A 27195-nucleotide genomic window follows, 5' to 3' on the forward strand; every position below is an offset into this window, starting at 1 on the left:
GTCCAGACTGGGCAACAGAAGGAGCAGAGAAAGAGGAAAGTCAAAAGTGAGAACTAGGCTGGGAGAAAAGAAACGGAGAGGCTGTGTAACTGGATGGATTGCTTTATAGCAACGCAGGGGGCGAGTTGTTCCAGGCAGCAGACAATGGACCCACAGGATCAATATTGACATTCTCCTTAGTGATAGATGAGTTGGCTGGGTGAGGTCAGGGACTGGACCTTTGTATTAGCCAGCCAGCATTAGTGGTCACGGCTGGGGGACACTTACAGTAACCTTGGCCTTTCTTCATAATGGAGGGTCTGAGCGAGGCCCAGGAGAGGTCCCTCCCCTTTATGGGCTTTATTACCGTAAGAGAGCTCAGTCCTCCACTGGCCCGATTCAAGCACAGATCATTACTTTGTCAAAACAGCTACCAGACCACGTTGGCACTCACACAGGCCAACTTGTGTGGCGAGCAGCATCTGAAAGTGCCAGCTTTTCAGCGCAGCAGTCGTGGGAGATGAGGCAAAGCGAACGCAAGAATAAGAAAACAGAGTACTTTTGGACAAGTGAGCGTTTATTAGTTGTTATTATAACAGCACTTTCAATTAGACAGATTCACTGGCAAGTCCTGCGTGTTAGGCAAAGACGCAGCCACAAACACTGGGTACAAGCTTTTCTCAGAGCTGCTGCAAGAGGTGCTACCACAAAATACTGTAATGTAACACTCCTGCAAATTCCATGTACTTGCTTAGCTGAAACAACATCTCAATTGTTGTTTACCCAAAGTGGTCAATTAATCCAAGGCAAACTCATAAAAGAGGAAAGGATGTGGGCTGTCCAGGTAGTCAGATCCAACTGGCTGAGAGTCAGGGCTACTAGGGATACCACACTCTACCACTCCCTAGTGTGGCAGAAGAAAAATATAGTAGGAGAGGGACATGGAGATGAGGGACAACTGAGGAGACAGACAAGAAGAAAACTCCTGAGGAAGGAGGAGACACAAAGAGAGAGAGAGGTGCTGAAGAGGAGGGGTAAGAGGAGAAGGAGGTGGAAGAGAAGAGTGGGAGGAGGACGGAGACGAGGTCATCCGAGGTGATGGAGATTCTGGTTTCATCAAACATGGAGCCGGGCCACACTCCTCCTTCTTCTCTGATTCTGTTCTGGCACAGGTTACTGGACTGAAGCCACGCAAACACACACACACACACGCGCACACACACACACACACACACACACACACACACACACGCACACGCACACACACACACACACACGCACACACGCACACACACACACACACACACACGCACACACGCACACGCACGCACACATCTGCAGTCTCACACACAAATGCTCATTCTTCTTTACAACACACTTGTGAGTGTTTCTTACAGAAATAGAAGTGACATCACAACAGTCGCATTGTAAATCAATGCAAGTTGCTCCCAATGAAACACCCACACACACATACGCGTACAGTTCCCGGTCAGCGGGCCGTCTCAGAGTCCAAACCACTCGGTGACCCCTCCTCTCCTGGGGTCGAGTCTCTGCCTCTGCTTCTCATCCTCCATGAACTTCTCCTGCATCTCCTCCATCGAGCCCTCCGCTGGCACCCGCTCCTTTTCTGGGAAGATGTCGGGGAAGGTGAACGTCTGTCCTTGTGCCTAATTGGAGAGGCAAGGAGAGGAAAAAGGAGAAACAATGAGATGTTTAGTTTCAATTTGACATCATTTTAAAGACCAACTGTATGAACACCAAACTGCATTCTTTGATCTTTTTTTTTTTTAACCTTACAAAAATAAAGCGAAGAGAGACACTGATTTGGAATTCAGGACACTGTTTCTCACTCTATATTCCTCTTCCAGGTCCACAAACGTGCTCTTTCTCTCTGGCATTCAATTTCTCCAACTCTCTCCCACATTTTATCTCTCATCTCTCCATTTCTCTGGTCTTGATTTATTCAGAGGGAGAGGATGGTATCCATTATTTATTCCATACCAACCCGTCTCTAGCCATGGCTAATGCATCAGTGGCCCAACTGTAGTCTGTGTCAGGACGCTGTGGAGTACAGTACACACACACACACACACACACACACACACACACACACACACACACACACACACACACACGCGCACACATACACACACTTACTTGCTTGCTTGCTTACTTACTTACACACACACACACACACACACACACACACACACACACACACACACACACACACACACACACACACACAATAACAGGTCAGCGGGTTTAGACATGCACATATCTATAGCCTATCCCTCTCAGCCTCTCCCATGGACACCTGGCAACAAGAATTCACTGTTGTCAGTCTCCACTGGAGTCAAAACTTTGCCATCCTTAAATGACTCTACTTCATATTATAACGTATGATGATGAAACTGTGCTTCCATGTGTCATTTTTTTTAAGCTCCGCTGCGTGTTTGGATTATAAGAGAACTGCTAATGCTCATGAATGCTCACAAAGTGATTAAGCTTCACTAACATTGTAGTTTACACAAACAGCTTCCATTTCATAATGACAAACACTCAAATGTCATTATGCAAGTCATAAACATCTAAATTATTTTTGTAAAGAGGCCTATGAAATAAATTGCCTCAATGAACACAATTGTCAATCAACTATTCTGTTTAAATATGTGAAATATTTTGTTTGGGGTCAGTGTGTAGGCGTTAAGGAATGGTCTGGCTCTGATGTGAATGTTACTTTGTCTGTCTCCAACCCCCAAAATACCAAGAGAAACATGCATATAATTACCACATAGCATGGTTTAATTCTCAAAGGGAGAGACAACATGAAGCTCACTCAGCCAAAGATGCAGAATGGAGCTGACTTTGTCAACTGTAAAGCGTGCTCGGAGTGGGACGGCACACAGCTGGAGTCCAGGGACTTATTATTGTGCAGGTTGGCATGTGTTCTGTCATTTGCTGGGCGGGTTACGAGCAGGTAAGAACCTTAAAAACATCAACAATAGAGAACAGAGCAGGACAAGGTAAATGAGCTCAGGATGTTTGGTGGATTTCACCTCGTAAAAACTGGCTGGATACACACTAGTTAGAGCTCTCTCTCTCTTTCTCACACTCGCACACACACTCGCACACACTTGAAATGCTCTCCACTTAAAATACAACCAATAAGCACTAAAGCAAGCCCACTGAGGAAACTCACAAAATGTGCCTTCGGTAAAGCTCATCGATTATGGTTAACCAAGGTTCACAGACAAATAACATTTTTAAAAGCAGCAGGGTGATTTTACACCAGATTTCTGTTTTATGCCCCTATGCAACCAAAATGTGTGGCACTTGCTGCTTCCAGAGGGCATTGTCAATCACAGTCAACAGGAAATGGTCTTATAACGTGCTTATAACAGGCTTCTCATGAGAGAAAGTGAATAGAAAAATTGGGATGAAAAGCAAGCAGGACGAGCTCAAACCATAGTATATGGAACTCTAAACAGCTTTAATTTGAAAGAAGGGCTTTTAACTTGAAAAAGACACAGGAAGTCTCAGGCTTTGGCCAACAGAGGTTTAACAGGATACTGCAGTCCAGCCAAAAAGCTGTTAATCATATTCTAGCATTCCTCAAAATAAATATTATAGTATTAAAAGTTTCAGTTTATTATCTAAAAATAATCATAATAATGTTTCTTTTGTTCAAGCAAATATTGTGTTTCTTTATACGTGAAGAGAAACCAGTATTTCTTAGTTACTATTTTCCGTGAAAGAGACACTGTGTTAGGAGATGCTGGTTTAGTTTATAGCCTATAAATTATTTGATTAATCTATTAATCACAGCTGAGTCTTAATGCATATGAACTACAATCAAGATCAACATGATCAATCTGACAACAATTGCATGACCAGTCATCTAGCGACATTCCACCATCCAAAACACAACTGTTATAGAAACTACTATTTTGGTATGATACTTTACACAGGCTTAAATTCATGTTACTCTCCAACACCCAGCTATTTGAGTCTAAGCTCTCTGATACCAGCTTTGAGGAGCAGCTAGAGCAAAACATGCACAACCTTCAATCAAAAGAAAAGCCACCCTGTTCTTGCGTTTCTGTCTTGCGGCAACGCCTGTATTTCAAACTACAGGAGGTTTTCTAGCGAGTGCGGTAATGCAGAAAGCGAGACAACAGTGCAGACCCCAGTAAGGAGGAGAAGGCTTATTCAGGCGCAGGCAGAGAGCTGCCAAACACCAGAGAAGCACCTGGAAACCGACGGCACAGCCAAGGCCCTCTGTGTCTCTCTCTGCACTTATACACACTGCCATCGAGGAATGCAAAAATCCAGAACACAAACACTCGGGCCAGGGGAAGTTTGCAGCAGGAGTAAGAGGAGGAGTCGGGAGACAGAGGCAGCAGGGAGAAGGATGGGGGCTGAGGTTGTGAGGAAGTGCCTGGGAGAGGAGGAAGAGGAAAGATGAGGTGATGACGGAAGGGGGCTACCCGAGTGCTATAAACACCAGACCTGGCAACGAGGTGAACAATGGAGCAGTGAACCAAACAAGATTTTACCTAAATTGAACCAAACGTTGTCGCATGACAATTCCCAGTTACACAGCGCAGCCCTGGACACTTTATCTATACACAGAGGGAAGATTAATACCGGACTCAGAGAGCGCGATTCACAAAAACAACAAAGCCCTGAGACTAAAATCAACAAAGCGCTGAGACTTGTTAAACAAGTCTTATTGTTGGCAACAGGCCGCACCCTGAGTGTGTGTGTGTGTGAGTGTGAGTGTGTGTGTGTGTGTGTGTGTGTGTGTGTGTGTGTGTGTGTGTGTGTGTGTGTGTGTGTGTGTGTCAAATGTCTGCTGGACACATTTCCGCAGCGAGAAAAAGTGCTGGAGACCATTCATATTTTTGTTTGAAATGTATACATCGCACCACAGCAGAGGAAAAGCCCATGTCCCCTCCATCTCCATTTGCTCCGTGCTAAAACGATCCTTCCTGTGTGTCTGTCTGCCTCTCTCTGTGTATTTGTGCATATTGAGTGCATATTGAGTGATTTCTGGAGAAGACTTGGCCAAAACGGACAAAAGTGGAGAAAGACAGCACCTCTGAGGGTTTTCCTTTCTGTTACCTACTACGCTTCCAAAACGACAAATTAGAGGAAGTGCATATTTTCCCTCCCTCTGCCATCATCGTCACCACGCTCCCAAGTTGAATCGAGCTGCCATCCAGGAATATTGAGACGAGGCACCACACTGCTAGAAATGTAAACATACGCCTCTTACGCACATGAACATCCATTACACCCACAGTTTCCCTCTCAATGGGAACAGAAGGATAACGACTTTGAGGCGGGGAGGAGGAGGGGGCATTTAGCCCTGTGTCACGTTTTGGGACCACTGTCTGACTTTTAACCAGCTAATTGAGGACAGCTGTCAAATTAGGGAGGGAAAACAACTGGTGTCTCAGTATTGTTTTCTTGGCAGTTAAAATTCGGCACACAGTGAACTGCTTGCATGTAGTTAGTGTAACCCTCCCGGGCACTTCAGTAAGAGCCCCCCCCCCCAAAAAAAAAAATCAAACATGGGTTTGTGTATGCATGTCTGTGAATGCACATGTGGATACAACAGAGTTGTACACATGACCCAAGTAATCCTGTTTGCAGCCCCCGAGGGAAGGAAGGAAAGAGGAGAGCGAAAGGGGAGAAGAGCAGGTGAGAGATGGAAAGAAACACACAAAGGATAACTGTTTTCAATCAGATTGACCTTTCCCTCTGATCTGTGACAAACTGAGCACACATTCGAGACTCAAAAACAGCTATAAGAAGAAGTCCTGCCGTGTGCGTTTGTATGTGTAATAATTTTCCCTTAAGAAAAGGAAAACAGAAAAATGTTGAATGAGTGGACACAACTAAACTTCGGAAAACATGTGAAATCAATACAGGAAAAATGTGAAGGGGTGACTCTTTTATTATTCACAAGCTCAGACTCAAGTATGAAATAAGAAAGCCGTAGTTGTTCTGGCTCGATGCGTTAAAATGTCTTTGATGAAAACAGGAAGGTGGCCCTGCACTGTGCTTTTCCAACATGGAGCTGAATAGAACATTATGGCACAGTCACCCAGGGAGGACACAAAGGCTGATTCAACCTGCGCCTCTGAAAGTGAAAACATACAGAAGGTGAACGGACTGGACTGGAACGGGACTAGACATCACAATGTGACACGAGATACACATCAGTATCTGTAAGTCTCTGACCGGGCTGCACGGTGAGCACAGAAGAAGAACTGTGCTACAAATATGAAGAATAAACAAACAAAACAAAGATGATTACTCAGCCCCATTGTAGTAGGTTTGACTTCATTTTCCAATATCCCTAATCCACAGAATAGCCTTCATAGTATCAGATTTTATGTCCTCTGAAATGAAAGAAGCTTGGAGCAACATTTTATGACTTTGAAGCCTGTTCAACAGCTGTAAAACTACTCTTCTGGTCAAATGGTGACTGTCATTCAGATAATCTGAATAAACTTCAAAATCAAATCCATCAGAAAATCCATTGTAACCACTCTTTTACGACCCGAGATCAGCCTTTCGTTTGTGCTTTCTCAAAACCTTGAGCACCAAGAGTTATTACGGACTAATATAAGATGTGACTGAAGGGTGGGGGGTGGGGGAGTGTGCGTGTGTGTGGGGGGGGCAAGTACACTGACTTCTTGGCTGACCACACTTGACCGAATTAAAGACCAGATGAGCTCTCAATGTGGTCAGAGAGCCTGAAAAGCCTTTAAATGGTCTGAAAAAGTGAAGCTGAACATTTCACACCGACCCCAACAGACTTTCAAGCAGACTACATATGTTTACATTTATTAGATGAGGGACGATGCAGAACGCAACAGAAGATATAGCCAGTCAAGTAGTAGCTACGAGTCGGTGGATGTCATCAGTGCTCGAAGTGGGCCCGTTCCCCTTCTCACTTGCCTGCCTGATTCTCAAAAACAAAAAGGCTGAAGTCACCATTCGTTGGCTAAATACTGAGACTTCCTGTATCCGTTACAAATTAAAAGCCCTCTAGTGTTTCATACAGGGTTAGGCCAGTTTACGCAGTTTTGACCTCGTCTTGAAGAAATTGCAGAAATTGAGGATAAAACACCAAGCCGATACCGACATGTAAATAAGTGGAGCGCTGGCACTAATTTTTGTTCCACTTCAAGCACTGGATGTCATTAAAGTTGAGACAAATGTCGGCCGCATATAAAGACGGAGAGGTGTTGACGACACGGCGAGAAATCTCATGAGGCTGTGGCTCGTGCGGCTGCGGTGGCAATGTGGTGGTGTGGTGGGGTGGTGGTGGGGTAAACCGTAGCAAAGCACGGAGACATCCTGAGCACTGGTGCTGCGTCTGCGTGTGCGGTAGTGAGGCACACACAGTGAGGTGTTCACACTGCGGCAGAATCCATTTTGACCACATGGTAGGAGAGCCTGGCAGCCTACAGGGGGAGAGACCGCAGTAGTGAGGTTACCAGGATTAGAGGTGAGGGCAGCCCCCTGCTGAGCGTGTGGGATATAGATCTGTGAGTCTGCGTGTGCGCACAAACCCAATTTATCTGTGTTGACTGAGCATGCATCATGCTCCTTTTCAGCAACTCGTGCAGTTAAACACATTGACACCTGAAGCTCCGAGAGGCAGATTAAAAAAGACGTCATGGTCTCACATTCTCCACTTGACCAGTTAATGGAGGTCGGGTGTCTTGTTCATGGAAAACTCAGGCTTCGGGGAGATGTTTTGTGATTTTAGAAGTTGTGATTACACCTTTGTGACTTTGGTCTCAACCAGAGATAAAAATGTTGTTCCATTTTTCTTTTCGGATCAGTTAAGTTCCCACTGCCATGTTACAAGTACACTGGGGCTTGTAAACAAAAGTCAGATGGACTCACAAGTGGCTTGTTTATTGGACCGAGTTTTGGCAACTTGTCATCCTGCTAGATCACACATTTTGGCAGCCGAGGAGTAACAGGGGGTTAAAAACACATTTGCTTCCAGATCCTTTAACTTGACCTCAGTATTGAGAACTTAGCTGCACTTTTTGGTATAATTGAGCTTTTCTGCTATTCATACCGGCTCGGAAGGAAATAGCTGACTACAGTGATCAGTTCAGGTTGCCGTTTTCTCTGAGTTCATTTTGCTATGCACAGCTTTCCAAGTACGAGTAGCTTCTGGCTATCCAATGTCAACATCCATCCCTATTTACCCAGAAAATCATATGAAAAAATAACCAAGCAATAGACACCATGGTCATGAGAATGTTTTTCAAGTTAGTACAGATTACATTTCCTGTTTAAACAAACTGTACCTCAGTTTGTTTGGACCTTCCAGATTTGCTTTAAATTATACTGTTGTTACCTGTGCCAAACCAACAGAACAGAAAGGTGGAGGCCTTTTTTCACACTTGCGGAAGAGGTATTCCCTAAACCGAGGGGAACCGTGTATCAGAATTGAATAACGTGGTCTTGTGTCCACTTCAAAGGGGTCTAGGTTTTGCCTCCTGGGAGTTCTGGTATGGTGCAAAGTTAGAACCAAAACAAAAAAAAAAACCGACCTGAAGTTTTTCATGATTATAAGATTGGTACATTTCACACAAGACCGGGCAATAATTCAATATTATTGTTATTATTATATTATGATCTTGATTTCAAGCAAGACACAATAGAGCACTGAAGCCTAACAGTAAGAAAGTTCAAACCTCTGCTGGTAACCTGGCTTGCGATTTGTTTTAATGATGAGAGGAGAGGTAGAAGAGCCTCTTCGACTGTAAATGAGTTGTTTTTGTTGATGAAGCAATTTTGTTTGGAAAGGTTTTCTTTGTGCCATAAAAACTTCATCAGAGCATCTACTGACCTTTCTTGTGGAGATATTGTGGGAATTTAGCAAAATCGCAAGTTGAATTTGCACCAATTATTGTGATCGCAAGATGCATGTCCATACATTTGACACTTATAGTTTATTTGCTTATAATTGCACTACCTGGAAGTGCATTTTGATCTGCAATTACAGAGAAGAAATAGTCAAAGAAAATTAAGAGAGGCAGGAAAGGCGATGGACGAGGGTAGGAGAGGAAAAGTGATGTAGCCTGATAATTGTAAATAGCTTCTGCTGCCAGACCCCTGGGTGGGCCACACATGCACTCTTACTTTATCTCATTGACGCACGCACTCACGCACGCACGCACGCACGCACGCACGACTTGCCCCATTGTGCCTCTGTCCAAACCTCCTGGTAAAAAAAAAACATTCCAGGAACAGAAGAGTGAGAGACAGAGACGGGAGACGGAGTGAGGTGGAGGGAGGGTGGAGGGGGGGAGACAGTCAGTACCAATACACAGACAAAACTGGACTGTTGTTGTCGTTTCAGGAAAGCCGGTGAGATGAGAGTGATTCAGCAAAGCCTATTTATGATGGATTTTGTATTTGTTCTGACAGCTAAAACAAAGTTAAAATGTTAAGAGAGTAAGTCAAACTGTTGATATGAAATGAGAGCCTGAGAGGCATTTAGCAAAATAACTGCTAAGCATGAGAGAAAGAGCAAAGTGAAATCATCTCTCTCTGGAAAAGAAAGATAAGTGGCAGTGAGAGTAGGCCACTAACCAAAGAGCATCCTGCTGTGGGTTCATTCAGGGTCATGACCCCGGCCCTCCCTCCAATTACAATGACATCTCCTCCACAGCCCGGCAACGGTCGAATAACTTGGTCAGCTTTGGCTAGCAGCACTGTATGCTTGTGTGTGCCTCCATGTCATTCATATTAATGGCTGTTTACAATCGTGACCTATGGTCCACACAACGATTACATGACAGTGTTTTGGACTTTTGCAGACAATGTTTAGTGTGCATATATGTATATGTGCACACTGGTTAATTATTGAGTGATAGAGCTTCTTAATTCAGCACTGATGTACAAAATGTTTACACTTATTTTACAACCATTAGATGAAAATAAGCTGGAATGGATACAATAATGATGCTGCGTGAACTCATGTCCACTTTTAACCGAGGTGATGTATTGTTGCAGCACTACATGTTCCCCACACTAAGGGATCATTTCTAAATCTTTTTAATATTTTATACAGCACTGCACCAATAATTACCCAGCAATGGCTTAATACCAGATTTGGTATTTGCAGCAAGTGAAGATTGGTTGGTGCATCAGTGCATGCTTTATTGGAATAAAAATAAATTCATGAGACTTTCTATATTTTCGAGGTAACAGTTAACACTTCTATTATTGCAGTAATACTGTGGAAAAACGCATTTAACTTGAAATGCATCCAGCTGTATGGATTCAAATCTAATTGTGAGGTACAAAGGGATCCCTAGGTCGAGTGCGTGTAAGTGCTTTGTGGGACAAAGAATGGGAGGCAGACAGGTGGATGGATGGATGAACACCGCCTCTGGTGTTCATCTGAATACACTTAAAAGATGTCTGCCATACTAGTGCAGGGCGTCCAGTGGTACATAGGCCACTATGCTGGGTACATCTGCCCAGATACAAATGGAGACTGTGTGTGAGAAAGTGTGTGTGTGTGTGTGTGTGTGTGTGTGTGTGTGTGTGTGTGTGTGTGTGTGTGTGTGTGTGTGTGTGCGTGCGTGCGTGCGTGCGCATGGTAGTTTTCATGTCTGGGCATGTCTGCTCCGAGCCTGCTCCTGGAGACATTGGACCCTGGTAACAGAGCTGTCAGGAAAAGATCATCACCACTTAAATACATACCCAGTCACCCACAAAGACACTCACATCCATCTGTGTTTGAACAGGACACTCGAAGGATAACAACAACAATAATATAACAACAACAGCAGCCAAGAATAACGCAACAAAATCTGTCCATATTAGCAACAATGACTAACAAACGGTAAATCACGTCGCTTTCTGTGTTTGATACACACCCAACCTCCACACCTTAAAACCAAATAACACCTAAACCTCTCCTGTCTCTGCCGTCGACCCCCAATGATAGACGCGCATAAACACATACGTAAACAGCTGTTCACTATCATTATCCCCTCCATGTATGTCATTCACCCCCACAACCCCCCACAATGTACCCCATTTCTCTCTTGCCAACACACGTAAACAACCCTTGCATAACCCCCCCCCCCCCAATTTCAAGCATCCCCGCCACCAACCCCCCCACCCCCTCCCCCTCTCCTCTCAGCCCCAGACCCAACTATCTAGGCTACCAAACCCTCGCACAAAAAAAACATGCACACACACTCACCCCTACATGCACATGAACATAAACATCCAGGCAATGCCCCTGCCCCCTCCCCGACACCGAGGAATGTGGGGACCAGCTGGTGGAGAAAATAAAAAAACGAAGAAGCATACCAAAACAGGAAATGCATCAGCAGGGGCCTATCAGAGGGCTTTATCAGCCCCGCTGAGAACTGGGTGGCGCCGAGTGCTGATTGGCTGATCAAAGTTGCAGCTGTGTCATCAGAGGTCAAGAGGTCAGGGGTAATCAAGAAAAGGTTACGAGCATGCGCGCTTGCGTTTGTATGTTCTTCGTATTCGTGTGTGTTTGTGTTTGTATGTGTGTGTGTTCCCATGGTTATCTAAATAAGGGGAAACAGGAGGAAATGAGGGTGAGGGGAGAAGATGCTGCAGTTGGAGATAAAGTAAGAATCAATCAAAAAACAACAGAAGGAGAGACAGAGAGGACGGACAGGAGAGACTCTTTTATACATGCGCTGCGTATTTGTTGTTGAAATACACGGAATTTTCATACTGCTCTGCTTTTAAGACATTTGCCCCGATCTGAACTGAACTGGATGCAAAGAGTCAAGCTTGTGAAAGAAACAGCCGAGAGCCTCCACTGAAGCCATTCAAAAAAAGGTTTGCGTGTCAGAATGTAAACCGCATGGTTATGACCCTGCTCAATTCTCTATAATTCATGTTCTCTCTCCAACGAGCTCTTATGAAACATACATGTACACACAAAGATTTTACTTCGGAGTGAATTTTCCAAATCAGGAGACACATAGGGAGATTTTGGGGGGGGGGGGGGGCAATCAAGCTTTCAGGGGAGCTTGATTTCCAGGAAAATACTCTCCTTTTATTAGGCTCACCAACAGCATACATGCACGTGTGTGTGCATGCATATACACACACACACACACACACACACACACACACACACACACACACACACACACACACACACACGCACACTAATTAGTGTATCAGCCCATTCCTTCCTTGCAAAATTTATATGCCTAAACTGCTGACAGATACACTGAAGTGAAAGTGGGGCTGCATGACTCTGGATAAAAGGGAAATCATGATTTTCTCACTACGAGCGGTTATTGCATTTCTTTTTCTCTAAATTCTTAGAAAATAACATTTAGTTCCTCTATAATCTTGACTGTGCCTGAGAGCTTACTGGACACAAGGCTGTCATGAAACATGACTGCAGTTCTATAGAAGAGATTTTAATTGATCTTGTTGCCTTAATCACATTGGATTTTGTGGTGATATTTGAGGTGATTATATAGATTTCTGTTTTGGCCTGTACAAGCATGACAAGAGTCACAATGGCTGTGGGTTCGACTAACTGTGAGCTTATAATTTAACAAACGGTTAACATAGTTAGTTAGTTTACAGAATTCCCACAAGGCATTACTGAAATATGTATAGAGATTCAAGAAGAGTTATAGCCCTGAACTAAGGCCAAATGTCTGTGGCCGAACTTCCTTTTCAAATTTAATGAACTGAATCTTATCCTGCTTGATATATGCACCCTTCAGTATACTCAAAGGATTAAAAAAAACACACAAAAAAACCCCAATGTAATATTCAACTGAAAAGGACCTAAATACATTTTATAATTATCTTTTGGAGAAGGTGAGGGTCAGCCGTCAAACACTGTTCAGATAATGAACCTGACATATTTGAAGCCAATACAAGCAACTAAACTAAACATATAATGTTAGTCAGCTAATCAGACAGTTACACAATCAAAATGTGCTGAAGAGTTGAACTTTTAAGTTCCTAATGTTTGCATTTAAAGGTTTGATTTACTTACCTTTCTGGTTGTCATGCAACATTTCAGTAACAATTATAAAAAAAATTTTACCCAGGCAGCACAGTTTTTACCCAGCTGGAATGATTTTGGGTGGGTGACACTCGGTGCATTTCAAAACATGACAAAGAAAAATTCAAATTATCTTCCAGGATGATACAATGGTTTTTCAGAACACTACAGTACTCTGAACATTGTGCTGTTTTTCTTTTATGCATTTTCCAGTACTGTTTCTTTACCAGAACTACAATTTAAAGGTTTTCTGGGTTTTCCAGGAATGCACGTAGAGCTGCATTTAGGTACAAGATGATTGGAGAAAATCACATCTGTTTGCTTTGTTAGACATGATTGTTGATCTTGGAGCCTTGATTTCTACAACACATTAATCAAAGAAAATATAAAGGATATTAAGTTGTAAAATTGAAGGACTTACAATGTTTTTCTTACATTGTTTTTTCCTAAAACTTCTGGCAGGAGGCCTGATACAGTATAAATTAACGAAAGACAAAACACCCGTCGTGTGTGGTTTATTAAAATAAATAAATCATGATTTGAATAGGATAACCCCTGCATTTTGTACATTTTAATTTCAGGAATCTAATAACACCCAGATGCATTTAACATAACGGAAAGTTCTCAGGACAGTACCATTGCCCACTGATTCTCACTGATGTGCAAACTTTAAATTGCATTGAGATGTACAGTATTTGAAGCTTAGTTTGCTACAGTAATCCAGGCTACTGAAAAGCAGGCAATCATATAGGAGAAACATAATTTCCAGTAAGAATTACAAGGGGTATGAATTGAAATTGTCATGATAAATCATTCTGCCATGAGTGAGAGAGAAAAATGGGAGTGACACAGAGGGGAAAAGGGCACTGGGGGGAGAGTGGCAGAAGTTAAAAATGTTAATTGGTGTGATAAGCAAGGGTGAGGCAGCACAGGGAAGGGAAGGAAGCAAATCGGCAGACAGGCAAGGCTATGTGAGGAAAGCCTGTGTTTGCGTGACAAGGTGAAAAGGAGGAAGAGGGAGGGAAGGAGAGCAGAAGCCATCATGATCCAAATAGTTGAAAATAATAAAATTCCACACAGATAAGCAAGATTTCCCCGTCGGCCTGACTCAGCACCTACAGCTCCACAGAGCCGGGCTTCGCTCAGAGCGGAGAACAGGATCAGAGGGGGGTGGGAGGGGGGCCTCCATCCTGTACCCCTCTCCATTACCACCCTTTAGCCCAGCCAGATACACACAGCCGCACATATACACACAACCCTAGAGTGTCTATTGTTAAGCAGCAAGGAGTCAATAACAGAGAGGAGATGAAAGGAGACCAGCGGGAGAAGCTATATAGCAAAATGTTGCCATCTAGTGTCAGTCAAACAGAGGAGAGAAGCCAGACTTGGCCACAGCTTCCCTCTCATAATCACTCTGAATACAGCTGCTTTTTTCCTTTCCACCCTCTCTTCCCCCTTTTCAGCTGTGTCACAACTCCTCCATGTTTGCCACTCAGTCTCCAACTCTGTTTGTTTGTCTCTCTCTTTCTCGCTCCCTGTTCTCTTTCACTTCAAGCGATGCCTTCCCTGTGGATTGAGCGGGGGTGGACAAAGCGACAGAAAGAAACATGGGAAATGAGCAATTTGAATGAAGCTACCACTTATTCTACAAGTGTTGGTCCAACCCTATATCTTGTTTTGTTCTGTGGTCGTCGGGTCGGGACAGTCCTGGGGCACGGAGTGAACGTGACTGGTTCATCTGGTCTTCTGCACTGCTGTCAGTGACCAGGGCCCCGGAGAGAAACCTTCACACCTTATTCACTACTTTTATTAAAACTATGAAAACAAAAACAATTACTGGCCAAAAAAGCTGATTGTGTGTGTGACAGAGCTCGGCTTTTAATATGTACAAATGTCGATGAAAAATGGACGATAAGAACAAAGTCATTGTTTTTAGGGATTTATTTTGTGACTAGAACTTTTTAAAATGAATAAGAATACTTGGATGTGACCTCCAAACAAAATGTTCATTTTATTGAATTAAAAGTATTTAGGATCTGTGTTTAGTAGGTCTAAGATGTCCTCAGATATGGAGAACTACATTTTGACTAAAATCAAAATAGTGACATCATCGGTTAATGTGTAAACCAAACTAGCAGCTCATTTTTCGTGATGATGAAATTTCGGCATCGTGATAACACCTTGGACCATCTGTGCGCCTGCTTTCCCCTCTGCTGCAAATTTTTCACTCATCATCTACTCTCACTGCTTTCGGCCTCATGGCGACTCTCCTCTGACTTTATGAAATGAGCTTTTGTCTGCAGATAAACTCGTGTGCTTGTGTGAGATTTGCACAATCACGCCCCACAAAAATATGTATGTTCTGAAAGCATAAATGAAACTAGACAACTCCAAATAAATAAATAAAAAATAAAAAAACGACACATGTTTTTAAGATTTTGTAAGCAATATTAAAATACAGCATGTTTTCAGACAAACAATCATACCAGCTGTAGACAAGCTGCTGATTTATATTTTTACTTTTGGGTTTGACATTTACAGCACAGTGTGGCACTGAACTGAAATGCTGAGACTGGTCAGATATCCCATTCATATATTCCCCGCGTCACCCTCCAGGAGCTTTGAAACTTGCACTCGGAGCACTCAGTCCACTGAAGTGCTGCAGCTGGCACCAGCCAGCAAAGCTCGCTTGCAAACGAGCTGCCACTCCAAAGAGAGAAAATAACTCCTCCTCCACCAAAACTCACCACAACCTTTTCATTTACATGCCAGGCAGAGAGTACTTTATCGTAAATGTTTGACTGACAATAATGTTGCTGAACAATGACTGAAAACATTCAAAAATGACTATAATTTGAGAAGTGGAGTGCTTTCTCTTTCATGAAAAGCACCGGATTGTGTTTACAAAGGTTTCAAATAGAAGCAAGGTTTAACTGGAAATGGTGGCACAGCGCACTTCAGCGGTGAGATGGGCCAAGAGAATTTAACGAGGGTAAACCACAGGGTCTGACATGCATTATGGCATTTTGAACATGCTTGGCTGCAAAAAAAAAACTTCTTGTCTACTAGGCATATCCTGATTTTAAATTCAAGTCAACTAAATGAGGATTTTCCACAAAAATCCTGCAGGTTTTGCTGATGATAAAGGTACTGTGACTTTCTCAGTAAATAGCAGAATACTTTTAAAAGCCTGAGAGAAATGCTGTTGCACAAAGATTTTGTGAACCAGAAAAAAAGTCTAATTACACCAACTGTATATGAAGTAATGTCTACAACAGAGGTCAAAAAGTGCAATCCAGAATCAGATTTTCCAACGTGAGGCCCTTTACAGCATCAAATAGGTGGAAGAATATGAGTCGACTGCGAAAACCTGAAACAAGTGTTACCCTGAGCACAGCGGCTAGTTAGCCCTGACCGAGGCCTAGCGGTGCATAAAAGCAGTCTGAGTTTAAACACACCAGTCTCACTGAGAGGCAGTCAGGCCTGAAAGCAATCTGATAGACTCAAGATTTTTCATTTTGCACTGCTGTTTTTGTCACCCCACCACCAACACACAGCCTCTTCCCCCTCCCCCTGATTGCTTTGCCCCGTCTCTGGACCTCCCTGCTCTGGCATGACTCCATCATGGCCTTAGTCACCTCCCCTGCTCACCCCTCTCAGCCCCTCACGCACAAATACACACTTTCCCACACACAGTGCACATTTCACACATGCAGACACTATCTCTTCCCCCAATACTGGGGTCCCCCCCTCCCCTAAGCCTGAGGAAAATGGCCGTCACGGAACCCCGCTAACGGGAGGCCTCCCCTTGACCACAAACCGAGAGTAAGGAATGAGAGAGAAAGAGAGCACAAATGTATTACTGCTGCAATATTAGCTGATGGAGGGAGGAGGGGGAGAGAGGAGGGAGAGGGAAGGATGAGGGTAGTAGAACGGGGGGACCGCGGTGTGAGCATCTACCCACAGAACACTCTCCCACATGTGGAGTCAATTAGGAACAATCTTGTTTTCTACCGACCGCTGCAAAAGAAAGGAGGGTTTTCTGGGCTCTGTGTGTGAGTGTGTGAGTGTGTGAGTGTGTGTGTGAGTGTGTGTGTACATAACAGAGAGTGAGGTAGGAAAGAGAGTTGAGAGAGCATGTTTTTCCAAAAACCTGCCAGAGAAATAGGCCGGATATTCGGTTTTATATCAAGCATTTTAAGCACAAAGAGCCTGCATCTCAGCACTTCTGCCTGCTGCTCGCCGTTAAATGAGCAAAGACTTGAGAAACCTGCGACATGAGCGCAACTAGAGAGCAAAATGACACTCAAGGAAAAACAGCAGTCTTCTGGGGCTTAGCATGCATGAATGATGCACGTGTGTGTGTGTGTGTGTGTGTGTGTGTGTGTGTGTGTGTGTGTGTGTGTGTGTGTGTGTGTGTGTGTGTGTGTGTGTGTGTGTGTGTGTGTGTGTGTGTGTGTGTGTGTGTGTGTGTGTGTGTGTGTGTGTGTGTGTGTGTGTGATTGTTCTGCATCCTCACACCTATCATTGTTGTGCACGTCTGGTGAGACAGAAGCATCACTGCTGACTCCGCTGGGAATTCCAGACACATACAAAACAAGCCACTTCCTTGGTGTCGGACAAGAGGAAGTCTCCCCTTTAAAAGATTCATGGCTGCTTCAATTATGTATCCTCTTTCAAATTGTCGTGTTTAGACAGTTTTCATTATTCATCCATTTCGAGATTGATGGCTCCCAGTCGAGTGGGCGGTGCGGCGTAAACAAGTGTCTGCACCGCTGTTGATTAATCTGGGCAGGATCAAAACGGCAGGCACAAAACAAAGGTCCCTTGCTTTTCACGGCTGCATCAAAGGCACATTAAAACCGACTTTTTTTTTTTGGAATATATTTTGGGGGGGACGTTTGTGTGATCTCAAAGACTGGCAGACCTTTAGCAATATTGTGAGCCTTCCTGACCCAAAGCAACCTCAAACACAGTTGTGAAGGCAACACCAGCCAGGAGTGTCCCATCAAACACCGTACACACATCAAGTGCACATGATTGTTCACAACACGCAAGCACAGACAGAGCCATAACATCTGATGTCCACATTTCAATATTTGCTGTAATAAGTCTGGCATGTAACCAAAGAGAACCTTTTACCCTCAGGCCCTGCAAGAACCCAGACTGCTACTTTCTCAAGAGGGCAGCCAGAGTGTGTGAACCACACAGGAGAGATGGAAGGTAGAGCGATGTGGTTTGTGTATGTCTTCATATGTGTGTGCTTCATTCTCAAGAACAGGAAAGAATAGCAGGTAAATGCTTGTTAAAATTTTCCCGTGTTATGAGGAAGAGTGAGTTTGAGAAGTCACCTTCAAAGGCCAACTGATGGTGAGACGGGTTGTCTCACCTTCCTCACCTGGCAAGTCCCCCACCCCTTAAATAATAACTCAAGGCCCCCAAAATGCCCTGCAATAAAAAAATTAAAAAAAACTAGCAATGGGCTGGATGTTAGAAAGACAAATAGTGAGTGTGTAATTGTGGTAAGGCCTCACACTCCCACTGAGTAGTGGACAGGAGTTAATGTGTTAATGTTACTCTGTGTGTGTGTGTGTGTGTGTGTGTGTGTGTGTGTGTGTGTGTGTGTGTGTGTGTGTGTGTGTGTGTGTGTGTGTGTGTGTGTGTGTGTGTGTGTGTGTGCGTGCGTGCGTGCGTGTGTTTATGTCTTCTCACCAGCTGAACATAGGCTACTTTGTAGTCAGGTTGCTTCACCTTCTGGTTCAGGTGATTCCTCTTCTTGTTGGAGCCTGAGAAAAACACACAGCAGCAGTTATTACTCCTTCTGGCAGAGGAAAACATGAGAAAATTGTAATTGCAGCAGACAGGGGGACAGAGAGACGATGACGGTGGCTTGTCCTTCAATATCTCTGGTTGTAATGAGTCTTGGTCGCTGTTGCAAATGATAAGAAGGACATCTTCAGTGGTTTTGCATCAATTAATTGAAGTAGCTCAGTTTGACAGAAACACAGATTTTCCCATTTGATTCATTTTTTTATCTGCACAGATCCAACTATCAACAGTTATAGCAGTCATTATATCACAGTTAGAGCTGCAACAATCAGTCAACTAATCAATTAGTTGATGAGACAGAAAATGAAAAGGCATCATTGTTATAAACAATAAATTATAAACACAGAGGTGTTGCAGAAATTCTAATGTGAAAATGTACAGGTTGACTTTGTTTTGTGTACACTTAAATAGGTAAAAAGTGTAATTCGTGTATATAACCTTTGTGTGTGTGTGTGTGTGTGTGTATATTCATACATAGGTGTTTATTTTTCATTTAAATTATTTTATTCTATTTGTATTGTATTTGCATTTATTTTACTCATCTTTTCTACCTGTATCCTTAAACTGCTGTGACATCTTAATTTCTCCACTGTGGGATTAATAAAGTCTTATCTTATCTTAACATTAAATAGAGTAAACTGAATACTTTGAAGTTTTAGCCACTTGCCTGGCATCACCTCGGGCTTTAGAAAACAGTAAGTGGCTATTTTTCATCGTTTTCCGATGTTGTGAAGACCCCCAAAAAATAATAGATTAATCCAGGAAATAATGACTACTGTGATTACATATTGAGTTTTAAAATTTCTAAGGTGCACCGTGGTTGACAGTCAGTAAAATGTCTAGAGTACCACCAGTGACATCCATTCACCTGCGCTTTCATTCTTTTCCAAACAATAGATATTTTAAACACATTTTGTCCATTTCCCTGTAGAACAGAGAATACTTTGTGTGCACGCGTGGAAAAGCAGGACCTGATCTTGTTGACCATGGAACGCAGGTTAACCTCTTCCCCAGCTGGAGATTATGATGACATCATCCTCTCGCCTGTCAGACCTCTCTAAGTCTGGAAGACAGGGGACTCAGGGAGCAGCTGAGTGAGTGAGTGAGTGAGTGAGTGAGTGAGTGAGTGAGTGAGTGTGTGTGTGTGTGTGTGTGTGTGTGTGTGTGTGTGTGTGTGTGTGTGTGTGTGTGTGTGTGTGTGTGTGCGCGCGCAGATCAGGGGCTTCGCTTCAAATAAATCTAAAGGAAATTTTTACTAAACTCATGCAGGTATCAAAACCTTTACGTTGCAACAAAAATTACTATCAGTAAAGGATAATGACCAGAGCATCAAACAGTTCATCGCTGCCTGAGGACTCAAATCTCAATGAGACCCTGGTGGTCAAGTCAGCAGCCCCTCTGAGTAACTACCATTGCCATGGGAACGGTTTATGTCTTGAAAAACAAGGGAAACATTCCACTGTAATGAGTCATTTGTGTGTGTGTGTGTGTGTGTGTGTGTGTGTGTGTGTGTGTGTGTGTGTGTGTGTGTGTGTGTGTGTGTGTGTGTGTGTGTGTGTGTGTGCGTGCATGTGTGTGCGTGTGTGTCTGTGCATGTCTATGTGTGTGTTGTATGTGGAGCTAGTAATCACAAGCCAGGGAGCCCACTGCTTAGGGAAAGCCCTGAGCAGGGTTGTAAAACACTCCCCCTCCACGCCACCCTGGCTAAGTGGAGGCCCCTGTGTGGGTGGGAGACAGAGGTAACAAAGTGTACGTACGTGTGTGTGTGTGTGTGTGTGTGTGTGTGTGTGTGTGTGTGTGTGTGTGTGTGTGTGTGTGTGTGTGTGTGTGTGTGTGTGTGTGTGTGTGTGTGTGTGTGTGATTAGGTTGCTGAGGAAATCCACTGGGAAATGCTACAACCTTCGAAAGAGCAAGATAAGACCCTGACCTGTCCCTTCAAAACACAAAAAGAACATGAGACGCACCCAATTGCACACCTTGAAAAGACACCCAGTGTATTTCTGTTACTTCGTTTCGCCCTTTCCTCACACGTACAGACACACAGACAGAGCTTTCATACAACACTCGCAAACGCAAGCACAATTTCTCCCACTTTGAGATTGCGGTTTGGCAGCCAGCTATCACGTTACAAATCCCAGACCAGAGGGGTAACCATGGCAACTCCTTCCAAAATACCCCTGCCGCACATGGAGAGAAGAAAGGGTTGTTTGCGCCCCTCACTCTCCTCGCCCCTGTTCCCGTCTTTACACTGCCAATGGAGTGGAACCCCTGACGCAGACAGGGATACCTTCTCTGACGCACCTCGGGATAACCAGTGGCCATAGGCCACCCGTTCTCCTCTATCCCGCTCTATGCCCCCCGCCCCCAATGATCACCTCTTTCCTTCCATCCACTGCACCAAGGGGCTTTCCTTTTCCGCTCGCCTCTAATGATACAACTCTAATAAACAGTGTTAATTGGTTCTCCACACTGTAGCCTAGGCTAAACTAGGCGCCTCTCTCCTCCTCCTCCTCCTCCTCCTCCTCCACCACTCTCCAGGTCTCCTTTCCAGTCTCTCCTCCAGATGTAGAGGGGGCTCCTCTTGGCCCTTCAGGCGTGGCAACAAAAAAAAAAAAAAAAATGGGGCTCAGCATCACGCCGACTTCAAGCCACCCATTCTGTTGTGCCATGAATTTGCAAATTCCTAGAATTGTAAGGAGCCCCCAAATCAGTCCATGCAAACTTAAGCTGTCCATAAAAGCCAAGAAGATTATTAAATCAATGATATAACACTGGTGTTGGCTCCATAACCATCCAGGACGAGGGGGCAGGAGCAGGGATTTGGGATTGGGATGAGTATGGAGGGTATGAAGCACTTAGGGCCCTGAAGCAGCAAGTTTGTAAGTGAATAGCATGTGTTTGTGAGGAGGGAGCGTGGGGTGTCCTGGGACAGCTGGAGGCTGGAGTGCTGCAGCAGCAGATTGTAAGATAAGCAGCTGTGTGTGTTACGGGGGAAGGAGAGCCAGGCACGCTAACCACTACCGCAACTAGCCGCTGGAAAACACTCCCGCTGCTGCATGTCAATGAAGGACCATCTACATCGGAACTCAAAATTGCTAATCGCCACTAACCACCGCCGAGTCTCTAAAACAGAATCGATTCGAATTTATGCTTCCTAAAACAATCCTTCTGTGAACACCAGAACTAAAATTTAATTCACAAAAATGTTGACTGACTAAGAAGCGCATTAGGATGGATATAAACTTCCTGGTTATGTAACTTTAACATGAAAGTTTTACACATTAACAACAGCAAAACTATCCTCTGTTAACCGCATTTTAGTATACTGACTAATAGGATTCACTTAAAAATAAAAAAAGTCAATAACTTACCCTTGGATACAATTAGCACATGCAGCATATTAAACATACGGCTGTATAGTAAACAGGTGGATTTTGCTTAAAGAGTTTGATAAGTTTCAATCTACGCTTTGATTAGATTTTCTGCCGTGAAACCACGTCCGCTTTTCCCAGATATCCTTCAAGCCCATTTGATACTTGAAGGCAGATTTTAGGTGCAAACAGAACTCTTAATTAACCCGTATAATTTCAACACTGAGCTGAAATGGGGTTCATGTGTTTTGTATGTAACGATATCAAATAGATTTATATCAAATTAGCACTTGTATATGTAAATGTTTTGGATAGTAATGAATCTATTGCATTAGGTTCAAATTAACTATTCATAATCTGACACTGTGTGAGTGAGTGAGTGAGTGAGTGAGTGAGTGAGTGAGTGAGTGAGTGTGAGTGAGTGAGTGAGTGAGTGAGTGAGTGAGTGAGTGAGTGAGTGAGTGAGTGAGTGAGCACCATTTGCTCAATTTACCCACAAGAGCTGCAGTAGTACTTTAAGATTTTAATTTGGATGAAATATTTGTGGCTTGGTATTGCAAAATCAAGTGTTTTCATCGCCACCTCTCAACAGATTGGACAGATCCATGTCTTTACATAGATGACAATCATGGTGATTGTTACGCTGTTCCACCACTTGCTTTCCTTGTTATCACGTCAGTGACTCACTCGCTGCACTTAATGTGATGTGACCAATAAAACACATTCGATACAGGAAACTAAAAAAAGAGCCTCTGCTAACCTCAATAGAGGTAATGTTACTGCCAGGTATAACACTTACTCATAGAAATCAAGATAGCTTTACAACTTTTGCTGTGTGTGTCTTAATACATTGGACTCAAAATGATTTGATTAATAATCTTTGACAGAACTATCAACAGATACCTGGAAATTTGCATTTTGGATCACTCACAAATGAATCTTATCTAAAAATGTTATGCAAGGCAGAGCTTTTGGACTTCATCCAGATCTGACCTGTGAACAATCAGACCCGATTCAAAAAGAGCCAAGTATAATTAGACCCGACCCAGAACGCAGTCAACCCAAACAAAGAGAGAACACCGACCCTGGCAGCGGCGGGATGCTATTTTATGAGGTGGTGTCAACCATTCCAAGTTCTGTAAATGTTTATGGCTCTCTGAAGGTGCTTGGACAAATCAGCGAAGACACTCACCAAACTGTATCCTGGTGCGGACCGCTCCCACAGGGACGTTATAGATCTTCTCCATGTAGTTCTTTACGTCACACTTGGTCATTCTGTCCAGACACAGCCCGAACAGGCAGAGAGGAGAAACATAGAGAGGAGAAGAGGGGTTATGCAAGGCTTCCAGCATCAGGGTTCGTATGCAGTAAGGAGTGATTTTCAATGTGTGTGTGTGGGCCATAATGGAGTGAGGGTAGTAGTCTGAGGCTGCAGTCCAGCACTTGTAGGGTTACACTCTGGGATCACTGTCCGTCATATAACACCCACATTCACTTAATTCGCACCTACATAGAAATAATGGAGCCCATTTCCACACTGCATTCCCATAAACTGTGCTGTGATATTATCTGCTGTAAGAGACAGGACACTCCCGTATGAGCCCATATTCAGCTTTTATTCTATAGGCCATAAAGTGGGGAGAGGAGAAATGCGAGTGTCCGTGTTCATCCAATTAGCTGTCTGCAAGTATTGATTGCGTCCGGTGAAACCCTACACAGGAAGTGGGCCTGGCACCAACTGATCCGGCGGGCCAGCCCAGCTGAAGGTAGCCCACTGGGCAGCATTTGGAACCGATTTCTCTGACCAGAGGAAGAAAGGCTTTTAACTGCTAATCAATCTGACCAATTGGATTAGCCTGGTAGAAAGCACTTCCCAAATGCGTCCAACAAAGTGCTTAATAGCGACGCCGTGGTCTGAAATGAGTGCCTGGGATATGGTGTGTCTTATCACCTCATATGTTTCTTTGATGGATTAGGATAATGTAATATTCACTGTTTTCCAGAGGAAACAGCACAATACCTTGAGTTGTTGTAATAATATTAGGTAAGGCAAACATTTGCATGAGAAAATCACATCTGTGAACACAGAGTCCTTGTACCTACGAGTGATGTAATATATGTTTCCATGCTGTACAAACAATTGCCTTTCCCGCTAATAACCGGCTGACATTGGCAAAGCTGACACTGATGTAGAGCTAGAACACTTATTTTTGACTGGCTAAGTTCTGTGTATTAAGAGGTACCCTTACATTTACGATACTAGAGTAAATATTTCCACATTTGACTCCCGCATTTAACAAAGCAGGATGGTTTGATGTGATGAGTCTTGAGTATGATAGGGTTTTCTACCATCTTCAGACGTTGTGAGAAGAGAGAGCCTAGCTTTGACCGAGCTCTCCCTATTAGACTGCACAGTGATCCAGGACTACTGGGGGAGAGGTTTCTGTATCCCTGTGAAGAAAAGTCTTCCGTTTTAGACTTATTTCTCTTCCTTTACCAAGAGGAAAGAGATGTGTTTCCTAATATGTGGCACGCAGATGCGCCTTTCTGCTCCATTTGCACCCACCTCCCACCATGACGCCCATCTTACAGTGTCTGCCAGAGGACAATGAAGCGGAGCGGAGTGACCAGGGGTACTTGACATCAAGAGACGAAGAAAGAGTGATTGCGCTGAGAGACAGGTTTTCCTAGAAAGCAGGGGCAGGGAACTGGAAGAGATGAAAGTAGCTTGGGGACTACGAGGTCTCCTCTGGATCATTAACAGAGGGAACACTGATCCTGATTAATGAGGAGAATGTTCTCGAAATCCCTACTGCTCTTACCACCTCAATTATCCAGCCACCACAAACAAAGAGATAGTATATATGAAGCATGGCCGAGCACAGCACAGTCCTGTCCGTTTTGAACATACAAAACATTTGTAGATGCAAAATATGAACGAGTAGTTATAGCTGAAAAAGCTAATAAATGACAGAGAAAACAAATTAGAGAACAAAGACCATCACACATAAAAAAAAAAAATTAAAGTACCTGGTTTGATAGTCTTAAAAAGACATCTGCACCACATCCCTCATGGAAAAATCCAACTACATTAGTATGAAAATGTTTAATTTGAAAAGTTTACGTAATTGCTAGATGCAAGATATCTCATAAACCATCCTCAGTGTATTTGAAAGGGAGCCTAACGGTGTGCCATACTATATTATTCAGGATAATATCAGTATTATTTCTAATATGATTTTATAAAATCATAACATCATAATAACAATATTCTGACTTGTTGACATAATGGCGTCAGCGCACCAGGAAAATAATCACAATATTTTTTACTAGATACTAGATATTGCGACAATATTGTCGGGGTTGTTGCTTTAACAAATAACTTTCACAACAAGATTTTTGATTTTAAAAAAATCAACAGTATTGAGGATATAATGACTAAGTGGATTAAAGTAAAAAAATTAACAGTCTGCTAAGTTCAGACAATAACATCACTTTACTGCAGCCTTAAAAAACAGTAAAAGACATTACTTATGCAATGTCAATTACAATATCCAAAATCTAAGAAATGATATCGACCCTGCGTTCCGAATCACATACTATTTCTTTTTACTTTTTAGTACGGACTACATCCTCCCTTAAAAAGTATCTACTGTTGCATGTAGTAAGAATACAACTAGGACATACTACTTCATCATAAAAATACGTCTTGAACTTTGACCCACTTTGTCATATCCATCGCGATCGGTAGCGCAACGTTTGAGGTAAAAAGACAAAGGATGCAAGTTGGAACGACTGGGCTTCCTTTTAATGCCTTTTCCTCTTCTTCTTCCTCTTCTCCTCCTCCTTCCTTTTGAGGGCAGAGCATTGGCGCCACCAACTGTCTCAGCAATCAATGTGACGTATATTCCGCTACGTACAGCAGAACAGCTCGAGTAGCATGCTGGCCTGCATGCTGCAAAATACGACCGGATGCAATAGGGCATCCTGGTACTGTTGGCATCCTACATCTAACATATTAAGTATATATTGTTTTTGGGCATACTAAATAGTATGGTAGTATGGATATTGGAACGCAGGGCTAGTCTAATATCACAATATCAATAATATTGATATATTGCACAGGCACACACTAAACCAGTGGTTCTCAAACTTTTTCTGTCATGCCCCCCTTTGGAAGAAAAAAAAAGTTCATGCCATCCTCACCCCAACAAAATGGGCCAAATTTAACTTGTGTTGAAATAACGTCAAGACTATAAACATTCCTTTGTCCTTGCTCTCAGTAATTTATGTTGTGCTAATGTGAAAAAAGAAACTTTCATTTCAACAAACCACTTTTTGTGATATTCGTCACTAGACTGTTTCATCAATCCATTTTTCAAAAATAGAGAAAAATTAAATTAAATTTAAAAAAAACAAGGTTTTCCAAATATATTGCTGAGATAGGCCAGTTTTATTAAAAAATTGTTCATCACTAAACTTGGAACTTAATACATGTGCTCCTAAAACACCCAAATCTCTTCTCTGAGCTCAAAAACTGCCGACAACACTGCCTTGCTGCGACCAAGCCCAACTGAATGTTCAGCTCCCATCGGAGAACAGGCACGAACTCAGGGGTCTTGTTTTTATGAAATTGACCACGTTGACAACATCAGTCCTTGTTTAGTTCAGGGCTAAGCTGCTTTGATGTTAGCGATTCTCTGTGAATAACACGAGACCCTCTTGATTAGTGCCTGCAGTCACTTTCTTTTCCCTGCCATGGTCTGTGCACCAGGTAACTGACTGTCAAGACAAATATTTCTCCATTTGGAACACCTATTGAATGAGCACCGTTGCAAAAAGTGAGAGGGTAGTTTGTTTATTGTTCCGCCGTGAAAAACATTGCAGTCGTCAAAACATTAGTTTCACATTACATATTTTCCACCCGGTCACGCG

The 27195-nt window shown here is 43.2% G+C and overlaps 1 protein-coding gene across 1 annotated transcript in view; it reads right to left on the bottom strand.

Annotated features, from left to right (window-relative positions):
• Positions 1 to 535: 535 nt before the first annotated feature.
• mrpl23 (mitochondrial ribosomal protein L23) overlaps positions 536 to 27195 on the bottom strand; it is a 35942-nt gene continuing 9282 nt past the window's right edge. Inside the window, exons 3-5 of the mRNA XM_069701853.1 lie at positions 23453 to 23535; positions 18773 to 18846; positions 536 to 1646 (exon numbers count right to left, since the gene is read on the bottom strand). Of these exons, the coding sequence (XP_069557954.1) occupies positions 1482 to 1646; positions 18773 to 18846; positions 23453 to 23535 (322 nt within the window). The 3' untranslated portion in view covers positions 536 to 1481. The remainder of the gene's footprint in view (positions 1647 to 18772; positions 18847 to 23452; positions 23536 to 27195) is intronic.

The sequence above is a fragment of the Brachyistius frenatus genome, unplaced genomic scaffold (genome assembly GCF_029030835.1).
Source record: "Brachyistius frenatus isolate BFR_SWC_R1_liver_20210118 unplaced genomic scaffold, ASM2903083v1 Contig_39, whole genome shotgun sequence".
NCBI lineage: Eukaryota > Metazoa > Chordata > Actinopteri > Embiotocidae > Brachyistius > Brachyistius frenatus.